This window comes from Somniosus microcephalus, chromosome 10 (genome assembly GCF_052327205.1).
Source record: "Somniosus microcephalus isolate GS21.2 chromosome 10, FLI_Smic_1.0, whole genome shotgun sequence".
NCBI lineage: Eukaryota > Metazoa > Chordata > Chondrichthyes > Squaliformes > Somniosidae > Somniosus > Somniosus microcephalus.
The window spans coordinates 206,499,810-206,513,398 of record NC_140996.1 but is presented as its reverse complement, the minus strand read 5'-3'; the positions used below and the strand labels follow the sequence as shown (position 1 = coordinate 206,513,398).

Genomic DNA, 13,589 nt, shown 5'->3' with positions numbered 1-13,589 from the left:
TGCTGGTAGACTTAACATGTCCAGCATTGTGGACAGCAATCAATGAATCAAACAAAATAGTGAATAATATAGCCATGATTATGCTGGAAATTATTAATGCAGTTGCTTTTTTTTTTAAAGGCTTGTTGTTTTCAGATCTTTGTTTCAGAACTTCTATCTTCTTTGAACGAAGGCACTCACATTTATAATGTAGCTGTTGTGGGACTTGTATATAAAAATGTGAAGAGAGAAGTTGGCTGTTAATTTTTATTAACTGAATTGAGAGTATGTTGGAATTTACCTTGTAAAATTGCTACAGGATCTTTTTCAAAGCTTGGATTAACCAGCAGAAAGTACCCAAAAATCTGGAGCATTAATTGAAAGTTACATTTTAGCATGTTAACAAATGTGATTAACAGCTTCTAATGTATGGGAGGCAGGTTGCTTTTACTGAAATAAGCTCTTTATTGTCCCTTCAGCTGGGTGGTTCTTGCCTATAAATGCAGCAAGAGTTAATAGTAGCTCGCAGTGGGGTTGCAGTCGAATAGTTTGCTTGGATAATCTAGGTCATAGGTTATTCTGACTTGGGTCGGAAACAAAATTGATGTGATCAGCCTTTGTTTACATTAGCACTGATTCAGAATGCATCATTTAGCTGTGCTTCACGTCAGAAGCTGCGTATTTCTGGGGCCAGTCTGACCTCTGACAATGCAGTGGAAGTATGCTGCCTGATCACAATGGGTTTCCCTTTTCCCGTATGTCCATTACAAAGCTGGTGTGCAAAACCTATGTGTAATATATCCACAAATGTAGTGGTACCTGTGGTCCTAGGATCTGTAACCCTGGGTTGGCGAGACTCGATTTAAAATGATATCTTATCTATTATGACATCACTCGATGTAACAGATTCAGAGAGAGAGCAGCCTTGATGAGCAACAGGGGGTGACCCTGTACTATTATGACGTCATCTCGCTTAGCAACTTGCTAAGTCACGTTATTTTGGCACTGGATCGTGATGTTTCACATCCAAATGTACTGAGAATGAATGAAAAAATATTTATCGTTTTTCTTTTCTTTCCAGCATTTATCCAGTCAGAAAACATAATTGAGATACTACACTTTGGTGAAGGAGGCTTGTTACAGGTATGTAATTACACATCAAAATGTATCTTGGCTTGTAAGCGCGTATAGATTTTATCAAAGTAAACAAAGTTGCAAAATTTCTCAGATCCTGCTCCAAATTAAAAAAAAAAAAAAAATTAAACTTCAGTGCTTTGCACAACATCACATTAAATCAGGTTAAAGTAATAAATGAGACTCTCCACTGAGTAATTTTACCCGTGACGCTTGTATTGTTTGACTAGATACTGTAATAAAAAAAATACAAGACGGGGTCAAAATCCTGGAACTCCCTCCCTAACAGCACTGTGGGAGTACTTTCACCACACGGACTGCAGCGGTTCAAGAAGGATGCTCACCACCACCTTCTCGAGGGCAATTAAGGATGGGCAATAAATGCTGGCCTTGCCAGCGACGCCCACATCCCATAAGTGAATTAAAAAAAAAAAAAATCCCAATGTTTGGCATCGAATTGTAAGGGTAAAATTATCTGCACCTCATGATTCGGCTATCGCCTCATATAATGCTCAATCACCCATTCAGTATTTTCTCATTCTATGGTTTTCCTATATAACCGTTGGTGCCCTAGTTTCTCTTTTTTTTGCTTTTGTGATTACAATGACCTTTGATGGCCCTGCAGATATTTCCTAATGGCAAAATACAAAGGTATTCACTACCCTTTATGCAGTATAGCATTTTCTGTTGACTGGCCAAGGAATGATATTACAAGTAGGTGTCTTTCAGCTTTCTTTTGTTTTAATAACAGCCTCAGCTTGCCACTGTTGAGTGGAATTATTAGTATTTTAAATTACATATTGGTTGGCTAAGGTATGGCACTTTAAATGAAGCCTTGAGATATTTCACAAATATTGAAGTAATGACAAATTTCAGATATGGGTCATTTTATACTGCGTAAATCTTGCCCTTTGCATAATTTTTTAAAGATTTTTTGAACTAAACTGTTTTTGTGAACCTGTTTGGCTTAAAATTTGAATCAAAAGACAAGATTAAGAAACATGCTCAAATGATTCATGTCCAGAAATATTACAACTGATGAGAAATGTGAACCTAATTTTTAAAAAATTCAAAATAATTAAGTGTTAATACTAACTGGCTACTTCACCTTAAACATGCATTGAAAACTGGGAGATTTACTGTGGATCATTTTAAACCCAACATCTTTAGCAGTTTTATATGTACATCTGCAATTTTTACAGCTTGGGGTTCCTACAGAGCACATGTATTTTAATCTCTCAAAATAAAGTAAAATTCATGAAATGTAATCCCATATGCGTCATGAGTCACACTGCACATTGAGAAGTATAGGTTTTTTCCCTTTCCAAGCTGTTTGTTAATTTGATTATTTTTGATTCTCCTACACACATTTGCGGCTCCCTTTCTGCCTCCCTTTCATGCAAAATTGCCATCTTCCTCTAACTTGTAAAAATTCTGACTGCTATCCTTGCAACCGAATGAGCCACATAGGCCATTAGGCCATACCATTACTGGGCTTCATGCAAAAACATAGTTGGCGAAGAAGAGCATTTATAAAATAAAAAAAAATAAAGGATATGTTGCTATCTTTTGTTTATGACAAATTAATAAAACTTTTCTTAAAAGCTGCTCACCAGCACCACACAATGACGTGGTACCCCCACAGCTTACGGCAATGCTTGCAAATGGCCAGGTCATAAATACTTGTGCTGCTGTTAATTGTGACTGTCAACTGGTTGCTTGCATTTGGGATATACTGTTGTACCTTTTTAGATTGAATAATTTAATTGCGTTTAAAGTAAAAATTGTGACATCTAATTGAAAAGTAACAAAATGGAAGCCGGTGTTGACTGGAGTTCAAAAGCTCTGGCTGGTGGGATTTGTTGCAATGGATTTGTTATTTCGCAGATTGTTTTCAGACTCAACAACTATGCATATAAAATGATTTTGGGTAGCTGCGTGATGCCAGTTGTGCAGCTGTGCTTTCTGTGACCGGTCCAGTAATGTAAATGGTGCCTATTTCGGGAGCTTATAGTTGTCCTCAAATGCTCGCTTCAGTCTTTCAATAAGTCTAGCAAGCTCTTGTAAGGTCGTAGTTCAGTAAAATAAAGTGGAAGTTATCTCGCATGAGAGCGCGACCCAAAAATGAAATTAAAATATGAGAGTTGTCCAAGGCTGCAGCAAATTGATATTTTGGTATTATGGAACCTTTGTCTTTGTCTCTGTCTGTGTGTCTACAGCTGTGGCGAAGCCTATCCTTTCCAATCGGAGGGGTAGAAATGCAGTTTGTCGTGGCCATTAATGAGCATCAGTGTTATTCACCCCAAATTCTCTTTGTAGTTTGTAAATGTTGACCATATCCAAGTGATGATCTTTCTGGTTTTCCGTGCCTGTTGTAATTCGGTACACTTTAACCAGCTACAATTTAGAACGGAGGCTTGCTGTTGCAAGCAGTCCAGACCAATGGATTTTGCAACAAAATGAAAGAGAACGAGGAACAATTTACAATGTAAAACAAAAAGTGTGAAAAGCGAAGAAATGGGAATATTGCTAGGTAAAGCCTAAAGCAAGTGTTTTGAAATAAGTATTTGTCACAAATTCCAGTAATTCAGGAAGTATTGCAGTATTAATGGGAAAGCAGCTGGTGTTTCATTGTTCTGCAGCAAACATAGGGGAAGTCTGCTTGCCAGCTGAAATGTATTTTAATGCGGTGGGCAAAGAGGAAGTTCATATAACCAGGAAATGTGTATGGAGATGTTAAGATTTCTGAGTTCCTGATGTTCATTTCCTACTGTGAAGAAAGCTGCAAAGTGAAGGCTGCCTTGTATAGAGGATATTGCACAGTATGATGAACTGCTCTGTGCATACAGAAGGTACATGGGGGCAGTTTTGGTGGATGGAATTATTAGATAGTATACTGGTACTAAAACAAGGTAGAGGAAATTGCACTTAGTCATAGAGTCATAACAGCACAGAAGGAGGCCATTCGGCCTACCGAGTCCGTGCCAGCTCTCTGCAGAGCAATCCAGTCAGCCCCATTCCCCTGCTCTATCCCCGTAGCCCTGCAAGTTTATTTCCCTCACTTGAGCCAGAATGCTTTAATATTGTATGACACACTTGGTGATCATCTTAATTCAGCACCTCGTATTGCTCCCACCATCATCAATCACAGACCAGCAGTACTTTACACACATGTTCCTTAGCTCAAAATGCCCTCTCCAGACACAGCTCGAGTGTGCAAATACAGAATGCATAATTGTGCTGCATATTTTTCACAGTTCAAATGGACATGCTGCAAAATTTAACATCACCATTTACGCTTTACTGAAATGTTAGTGAGAATTGATTATCTAATGTATGAACCTGGTTCTAGTGAGAACATTGATTAAAGTATGACCCTCATTCCATAATTCCTGAGCAACAACATCACTGTCTTATAATGGTTGCTTCTGGGATCAATATCGTATCTATACCAACCCACAATAATGTGCTTTTAAAAAAAAAAAAAAAAAAAAAGTAGTTTATAGGGTTTTTAAGTTAATAAATTAGTTTGTGATTATTGTGAAGACCATGCATGGCAGAGGATGAAAGAAATAATGTGATCAGTGGTGTGGTTAACTGAAATAAAAACAGAAAATGCTGGAAATACTCAGCAGGTCAGGCAGCATCTGTGGCGAGAGAAACAGAGTTAACCGTTCAGTTTTCACCAGTTCTGACGAAAAGTCATCGACCTGAAACATTAACTCTCTTTCCTTTCTCCACAGGTGCTGTCTGACCTGCTGAGTATTGCTAGCCTTTTCTGTGTTTATTTCAGATTTCCAGCATTCACAGTAATTTGCTTTTGTTTTAGTATTGTTAACTCTTTCTTCCCCCCCCCCCCCCCCCCCCATATATTTGCTCTTGGGATGTAGACACTGATGCGCTATCAATTACTCATAAAAGACTGAGAGTTAAGAGAGTAACTAAAGGCTTTTATTAACAAAAGAATGAAGGTCTGCCTCGAGTGGTCGACCGGTCCAGAAATACAAAGGGCTGGGGAGCAGTCACCTTTATACTAGGACTTGTGGGAGGAGTCAGCCGAGGCATGTCCAGGCATGTACACAGTGGAATACAAACAGTGGTTTACCACATTCACCCCTTGTTTAAAATTGAGCCGCGGCGGGGTGAAGTGTATTAAAAGTTAATGTATTGGAGTCTCTCAGGAGGTCTTGTCTGCCGCTGTGATCGGCGTGGCGACGGCAGGGGTAGTGGAGCTTCCGGCGTCGAGTCCTGCGTAGGCTGTGGCACAGGCGTGTCGTCCTCTTAGATGTCGAGTGGGTCGCGGGGCCCAGGCCTGCCGTCTGCTGGGGCTGGATATCGGATCGTGTGGGGGGGGGGGTGGTAGTGAGTAGTGGGTTACTGCGGCCCCCGAGGGTGCAAGGTCTCTTATGGAGACTGTGTCCTCCCGCCCGTCCGGGTATGCAATGTAAGCATACTGGGGGTTGGCGTGGAGGAGGTCGACCCTCTCGACCAGGGGGTCCGTTTTATGGGTCCTCACGTGTCTTCTCAGTAGGACCGGCCCTGGGGACGTCAGCCATGGCGGTAGCGATGTCCCCGATGTGGACTTCCTTGGGAAGACAAACATTTTCTCATGAGGGGTGGCGTTAGTGGCAGTGCAGAGCAGTGACCGAATAGAGTGGAGCGCATCGGGGAGCACATCCTGCCAGCGGGAGGTTGGAAGGCCCCTAGACTTTAAGGCTAGCAGGGCGGCCTTCCAAACTGTCGCATTTTCTCTTTCCACCTGTCCGTTCCCCCAGGGGTTGTAACTGGTGGTCCTGCTTGTGGCAATACCCCTAGTTAGCAGGTACTGACGGAGTTCGTCGCTCAAACGATGAGCCCCGGTCGCTATGGATATAGCTGGGGAAACCGAACAGGGTGAAGAGGTCGTTCAGACATTTAATGACCGTGGCACTGGTCATGTCCGGACAGGGGATGGCGAACGGGAAACGGGAGTACTCATCAATAATATTGAGGAAGTACACATAGCGGTCGGAGGAGGGGAGAGGCCCTTTAAAATCAACGCTCAGGCGCTCGAAGGGGCGAGTGGCTTTTATCAGGTGGGCCCTGTCTGGTCTATAAAAGTGCGATTTGCACTCAGCGCAGACTTGGCAGTTCCTGGTCATGGTCCTGACCTCCTCAATAGAGTAAGGCAGGTTGCGGGCCTTGATGAAGTGGAAGAACCTGGTGACCCCCGGGTGGCAGAGGTCATTGTGGAGGGCCCGCAGTCTATCGATCTGCGCGCTGGCGCAGGTGCCACGCGATAGCGCATCCGGGGGTTCATTGAGCTTCCCGGGCCGGTACAAGATCTCGTAATTGTAGGTGGAAAGTTCGATTCTCCACCTCAAGATCTTGTCATTTTTGATTTTGCCCCTCTGCTTGTTGTTAAACATGAAAGCAACTGAACGCTGGTCAGTGAGCAGGGTAAATTGTTTTCCGGCCAGGTAGTGCCTCCAATGACGCACAGCCTCCACAATCGCCTGGGCCTCCTTCTCAACAGCGGAGTGTCTGGTCTCCAGGCCTTGGAGGGTTCGTGAAAAGAAGGCCACGGGTCTCCCCGCCTGATTGAGGGTAGCGGCCAGGGCAAAGTCGGACGCGTCGCTTTCCACCTGGAAGGGGATGGATTCGTCCACTGCGTGCATGGTGGCTTTGGCAATGTCCTCCTTGATACGGTGGAAGGCTAAGCGGGCCTCTGCCGTCAAGGGAAAAGAGGTGGACTTGATCAGTGGACGGGCCTTGTCCGCATAGTAGGGGACCCACTGGGCGTAATAGGAGAAAAACCCAAGGCACCTCTTCAGGGCCTTGAGGCAGTGGGGCAGTGGGAGTTCCATAAGGGGACGCATCCGGTCGGGGTCGGGGCCGATGACTCCGTGTTCCACAACACAGCCAAGGATGGCGAGGCGGTTTGTGCGGAATATGCACTTGTTATATGTCAGGTTCAGGAGTTGGGCGGTGCGGAGGAATTTTTCGAGGTTTGCGTCATGGTCCTGCAAGTCACGGCCGCAGATGGTCACATTGTCCAGATATGGGAAAGTGGCCTGCAACGCATTTTGATCTACCATCCGGTCCATCTCCCTTTGGAAGACGGAGACCCTGTTGGTGACGCCAAAGGGAACCCTAAGGAAGTGATAGAGGCGGCCGTTTGTCTCGAAGGCAGTATACTGGCGGTCCTCAGGGCGGATAGGGAGCTGGTGGTACGCTGATTTCAGGTCAATGGTCGAGAAGACGCGGTACTGCGCGATCTGGTTGACCATATCAGCTATGCGGGGGAGTGGGTAGGCGTCCAGCAGGGTGTAGCGATTTATTGTCTGGCTGTAGTCGATGACCAGGCGCTGCTTCTCGCCGGTCTTAACGACCACAACCTGGGCTCGCCAGGGGCTGGTGCTGCCCTCAATAATCCCTTCCTTCAGGAGCCGCTCCACTTCGGTTTTAATGAAAACCCTGTCCCCGGCACTGTATCGCCTGCTCTTTGTGGCGATGGGCTTACAGTCGGGGGTGAGGTTAGCAAACAGTGGGGGGGGGGGGGTGACTCTGAGTGTGGAGAGGTTGCACCTGGTGCGCGGCGGGCAATTTGGAAGCTGCTGGCTGCGGACTGTGAGTGGGGGTAGGGGTCCACCGTACGCCATCGTAACACTTTTAAGGTGGCACTGAAAATCTAACCCCAGCAGGACGGCAGCGCAGAGGCCGGGCAGGACCAGAAGTTTAAAATGATCGTACACAGTCCCGTCTACTACGAGTGTCACCACTCAGTAGCCGCCGATGTCCGCCGACTGGGACTCGGAGGCCATAGAAATCCGCTGGTGCGCAGGCAGGACTGGGAGAGAGCAACGCCGCACCGTGTCGGGGTGGATGAAGCTCTCCGTGCTCCCAGAGTCAAAAAAGCAGATTGTATCGTGACCATTTACCTTAATGTCCATTGTGGAACTGGCCAGCTGCTGCGGTCTCGCTTGGTCTAGTGTAACGGATGCCAGCGTCGGGGTCGGTGTGTCGCTGCGGGTATCAGATGAGGCGGTGTTGGGGGCCTGCTGCGTTCCGGCTGTCGTCCAAGATGGCGGTGTCCATGATCCCCATGTGGCTGGAGGCGTCCAAAATGGCTGCTGTACCGGTGGTTTGCACATGGCCGGGGAGGCCCAAGATGGCGGCCCGCATGGCGCCCACGCGGCGCTGCTGGGGTTCGGGGTGGCTTTGGCCCTGCAGACGCTAGCGTAGTGTCCCTTCTTCCCGCAGCCCGAGCAGATCGCGTTTTTCGCCGGGCAGCGCGCTCTGGGGTGTTTTGCCTGGCCACAGAAGTAGCATTTCTGGCCTTGGGGCACTGCTGTCTGGCCTTGGGACACTGCTGCGGTAGTTGGGCCGTTGCTGGGGTGGCACGGCGATATGAGGCGGTCCTACCGTGTCCCAGGCTGTCATTCCCCGCGGCGTCCACGGTGCAGAGGAGTAGGCATCCATGCCCCGGTAGGCTGCATCCAATGATAGTGCGAGTTCAGAGGCCTTGTTGAGGTCGAGGTCACTCTGCTCCAACAGTCGCTGTCGGGTGTAATTGGATCTGTGGCCCGCTACAAAAGTGTCCCGGATAAGTTCCTCTGTGTACACGGCGGCCTTTACATCCTTACAACCACAGGCCAAGCACAGGCAGTGCCTGAAGGTATTCCACAGTCGATTCCCCAGGTTGTTGTTTACAACTCCGCAGAAGGTGCCTGGCGTACACTTCGTTCACTGGGCGCGTGTACTGGTCCTTGAGGAGCTTGATAGCGTCCGCGTACGAGGTCGCGTCTTGGATGACCGAGTACACTCGGTGGTTCACTTTGGAGGTCAGGACATCCAGTTTGTCCTCGTCCGATTTGATTGCTGCGGAGGCGGTCAGGAATTTTTCGAAACACTTAAGCCAGTGAGTAAACTTGGTGGATGAGTCCGCCTCCCGATGATCTAAGTCCAGGCATGCTGGTGTGAGGATCTTCTCCATTATAAAAATTTTGTTAATAAAATTGATGCGCTATCAATTACTCATAAAAGACTGAGAGTTAGAAGAGTAACTAAAGGCTTTTATTAACAAAAGAATGAAGGTCTGCCTCGAGTGGTCGACCGGCCCAGAAATACAAAGGGCTGGGGAGCAGTCACCTTTATACTAGGACTTGTGGGAGGAGTCAGCCGAGGCATGTACACAGTGGAATACAAACAGTGGTTTACCACAGACAACACTGGCAAAACTGCAATAAAATCGATCCCTAGTTGCCAGTGAAGCAGCTGGTGGGCATACTTGCTTCATGGGCGGGACATATTGAGAAAGTGGTTAACAAAGCATATGGGATCTTGGGCTTCGTGGATGGAGGTATTGAGTACAAAGGTAGAGAAGTTGTGCCGAGCCTTTGTAGAGCGCTGGTTAGGCCACAACTGGAGTATTGCATCCAGTTCTGGTCACCACACTTTGGGAGGGATGTGGAGGCCCTTGAGAGGGCGCAGAGGAGATTTACCGGAATGGTTCTGGGGATGGAGGATCTTAGCTACAAGGACAGGTTGGAGAAGCTGGATTTGTTTTTATTAGAGCAAAGGAGGTTGAGGGCTGATTTGATAGAGGTGTACAAGATTATGACGGGTTTGGATAAGCTAGACGGGGAAAGGCTGTGCCCACGAGTTGACGATACAAGGACTAGGGAACACAGATTTAAGGTTTTGGGCAAGAGATACAGGGGGGATGTGAGGAAAAACTTTTTTACGCAGCGAGTGGTGAGGACCTGGAACTCGCTGCCGACGGAAGTGGTGGAAGCGGAGACACTCAAATGTTTTCAAGGGGAGACTTCATAGGCACTTGAGGGAAATAAACTTGTAGGGTTACGGGGATAGAGCAGGGGAATAGGATTGACTGGATTGCTCTACAGAGAGCCGGCACGGACTCGATGGGCTGAATGGCCTCCTCCTGTGCCGTTATGACTTTATGGCGATCTTGTTACAACTGAGTGACATGCTAGGCCACATTAGAGGCCTTTGAAAGTCAACCATGTAGTGTAGCACTGGAGTCGTATATAGGCCTACCAGGTAGAGGTGGCAGGCTCCCTTCCCTGAATGACATTAGTGAAACAGTTTGGGTTTTTACGACCAGCCAGCAGTTTTCATGTTCATTTTATTTGCCAACCCACAAATTACCAGGTTTATTGAATTTACTTCCACAACTTTCCATGCTATAGCCAGGTATAATGTTCTATGTAGTGTTCTCATTGTCTGACAGTGAGGGTGCTCTTGTGACTATCATCTATGTTTTGATTCATTTTTAAATTGATGCTACTCAGTTACGATAGTAACTGCAGAAAACACCACCACCTCCAAGTCACACACCATCCTGACTTGGAAATATATCGCCATTCCTTCATCGTTGCTGGGTCAAAATCCTGGCACTCCCTCCCTAACAGCACTGTGGGAGTACCATCACCGCACGGACTGCAGCGGTTCAAGAAGGCGGCTCACCACCACCTTCTCAAGGGATGGGCAATAAATGCTGGCCTTGCCAGCGACACCCGCATCCCATGAACAAATTAAAAAAAAAAAAAAGGATTCAAAGGTCTGGTAGCCTGAGCTGTGGGATAAGTCACTGTCCACTTTATGGAAGAAGTCTTGAAGAATTGAATAGCTTTTGGTCATTTGAGCCAGCTGTTCATGTCATGGGACCATGTGCTTTATTTTACACCTATATTATAAATTAGAAAAATTAAATGTACTTAAGAAATAGTTTAATTAATATAGCATCCTTATGTCCTTGAAACATATCAAAGGTCCTATTCCAGTGCCCTTTTAAACAGTACTGAATATGAGAGAGTTGGAGCTTTTTTGGAGAGCTGCAATAATCTGAGGGTTACGAAGACCGCCTTGAATTTAATGGTGAACAAGTAAAACTGGTGAAATTTTCACCTTTCCTACATTAACCCACCTTCTAAAGCTGTGTCATACTATGTAGGGAAGGCTCCCTATAACCAACATGCACCTTATTACACCATGAAAATTCTTAGCTTTTCAAAATCCTTTTAATGAAAGTGGAGTGTATGGTTTTTTAAAACTTAACTGTGGTTTATAATCCTATTGAAATATTTGAGGATTCAAGAAGGCAAAGATTATGATGATGAGGTGTGTGTGTGTATAATATATACATGGGAGTGATCTCAATGCGTTAATCTCGTCAGGGGGATTAGATGTTAAAAAGCGAGAACTCTGGTCGAAGAGGAGTATGTCATGAGAATGCTATTTCTAATTGCTTCCACATTGTCGAGTTGGTAGGTACAGTTTTATCAAGTAGTAATCATTAGCTGAATAATAGGAACTTCTTTCCTTCTGGGAGAAGTGCCGGTTCTCCTCCCGGCATCTCCCCAGACAACTCGGCTGTGATGATGAACTTGCCAGTTAGGAAAAACGAGGAAGAAGCTATATCTTGCTGCTCTGCTGCACTTAACCAAGATCCCAGTGAACCATGTCACTGAATGTCCTTGTTTGTAATTTCTTTAATTGTATGTTTTCTTTCAATTTGACATCCATCGCTGATCTGTTATCCATTAATCTATTGCAAATTGTGAGGGGGGGGGGGGGTGTGCATTCAATAATTATGCAGTTTAGACATTGACTGTATTGATTGTTTTTGTGTATTTACAGACGGAGTCCGACATGGGCCTCAGTTCATATCAACAGAAAACGTAAGTATCTTGGGTTTTTCTGCCATTGACAAATCCAAGTTGAAACTTAAACACTTTTAATTGGGATCCAAATATAGTTTCTCTTCATACTATGAACAATAGTGCTTTTATTTATAAACTTGAGAGGTTTCGGCCATACCGATGTCAAGATCAGGAATTTAATGCTGGGAAAGCATTGGAAAGTAACTTGGTACAGGAAACTTCGCGATATCCGGCACTGACGGGACCGGCGTGATGCCGATCTATGAAAACTTCCGGACAGACCAGCGCTAATGTTGAAGGATACGGAGGTTTTCATCTCCGTATCTGACAACAAACACTGTTGCTTAGCAACAGCTTGTAAACAGTCGGCCCGTACCTTGGAAGCATCTCTGTAGCTTAGCAACAGCTTCAGAGAGGCTTTCCAGAGACTGACTCTTTATTTTAAAAAAAAATGCTAGGAGAAGGAAAAAAAAGAAAAAAACTTAACAAAACGGCTGCTGATTTCTGCTGTTAGATCGAGGTTTCCGGCCATACAACCTCCGGATAAACCAAAGTTTCCTGTAGTCTAAAATTCTGTATTTAGATTAGAACTGTGCCCAGTCAATAAGAGAAAAGATTTGCTGATTACTGAAAATTTTGTCAGCCTCCCTCTCCCACCCCATCTGATGTTGGATTTCCCATTCCAACCACCCGCTTGCTGCCAATCACTCTACCCAGCCCAATTCCCCACTGGTCACTTTTCCCTATCACTGGCTACTCTGAACCCTGCTTCATTTCCCTTTAATAGAAATACCAGCCCCCATTCACACACCTTTCCCCCGCGCAACTGGCTGTATTTATCCTTCCCCTGAATTCCCCATGCCCCGTTATCCTTGATGATCTCCAATTCCCCTATCACAGCCCTTATCTTTGCCCTGCTCCCCTCCCCAGCTCGGGATTTTCCAGGCAGAGATACAGTCCACTAAACAGCAGGCCCCACTGTGTCCTTCTCTCTCCCCTTCTCTTTCCGCCCCCCCCCCCTTCTCCTATCCCTCCATCCTTTCCCTTTCCCCAACCCTGATTCACTTGAAAAATTCAAATTTGTCGTGACTCCTTTTGGGTGATCCTCTGGTTAGCTATTGGCCAGGTATGCTACTTCAGTTCGATAGCAAAATACTGCAGATGCTGGAAATCCGAAATAACAACAGAAAATGCTGGAAAAGCTCAGCAGGCCAGGCAACATCCATGGAGAGAAATAGAGTCGACGTTTCGGGTCGAAACCCTTTGTCAAGACTGAAGAGGCACAGGAAATGATCAGATTAAAAGACCAGTTTGGGGGCTGGGAAAGAACAAAAGAGAAGTGAAGAGACATTAAGAGGTATTCAAAGCGAGACGAGATGGTGATAGGACTGGTGGAGACAAAAGACGGCTCCAGATTAGCTGTGAAATGCGCTGGCAGAATGGGAGACAGCTGCTATGTGGGAGAGAAAAAAAAAAGGAAGGGGGGGGGGGGGGAAAAAGGCCAAAACAAAGGTGTGGATAAAAAATATAAGTAAAAATGTAATGGGGGCCGAGGTTATGATCTGAAATTGTTGAACTCGATATTGAGTCCGGAAGGCTGTAAAGTGCCTATTCGGAAGATGAGGTGCTGTTCCTCGAGCTTACTTCAGTTCTTTGACTGTTGCGCGGTACCTCTAAAGTTATTGTTGGGCTCAGCAACCCTTCTATGAACTACCTCAAGTTATCAAAAGATGCCATTTAAACAAATATTTTCAAAATGGACAAAAGATCTTAACCTGCTGTTTGTCTCAAAACCCTCATCAAATGTTA

General features: G+C 45.7%; 1 protein-coding gene across 1 annotated transcript in view; it reads left to right on the top strand.

Moving 5' to 3' along the window:
• The window catches only part of tmem131 (transmembrane protein 131), a 251,222-nt gene that overhangs the window by 50,175 nt on the left and 187,458 nt on the right, over nucleotides 1-13,589 (top strand). Inside the window, exons 2-3 of the mRNA XM_085999536.1 lie at nucleotides 1,061-1,122; nucleotides 11,758-11,798. Of these exons, the coding sequence (XP_085855662.1) occupies nucleotides 1,061-1,122; nucleotides 11,758-11,798 (103 nt within the window). The remainder of the gene's footprint in view (nucleotides 1-1,060; nucleotides 1,123-11,757; nucleotides 11,799-13,589) is intronic.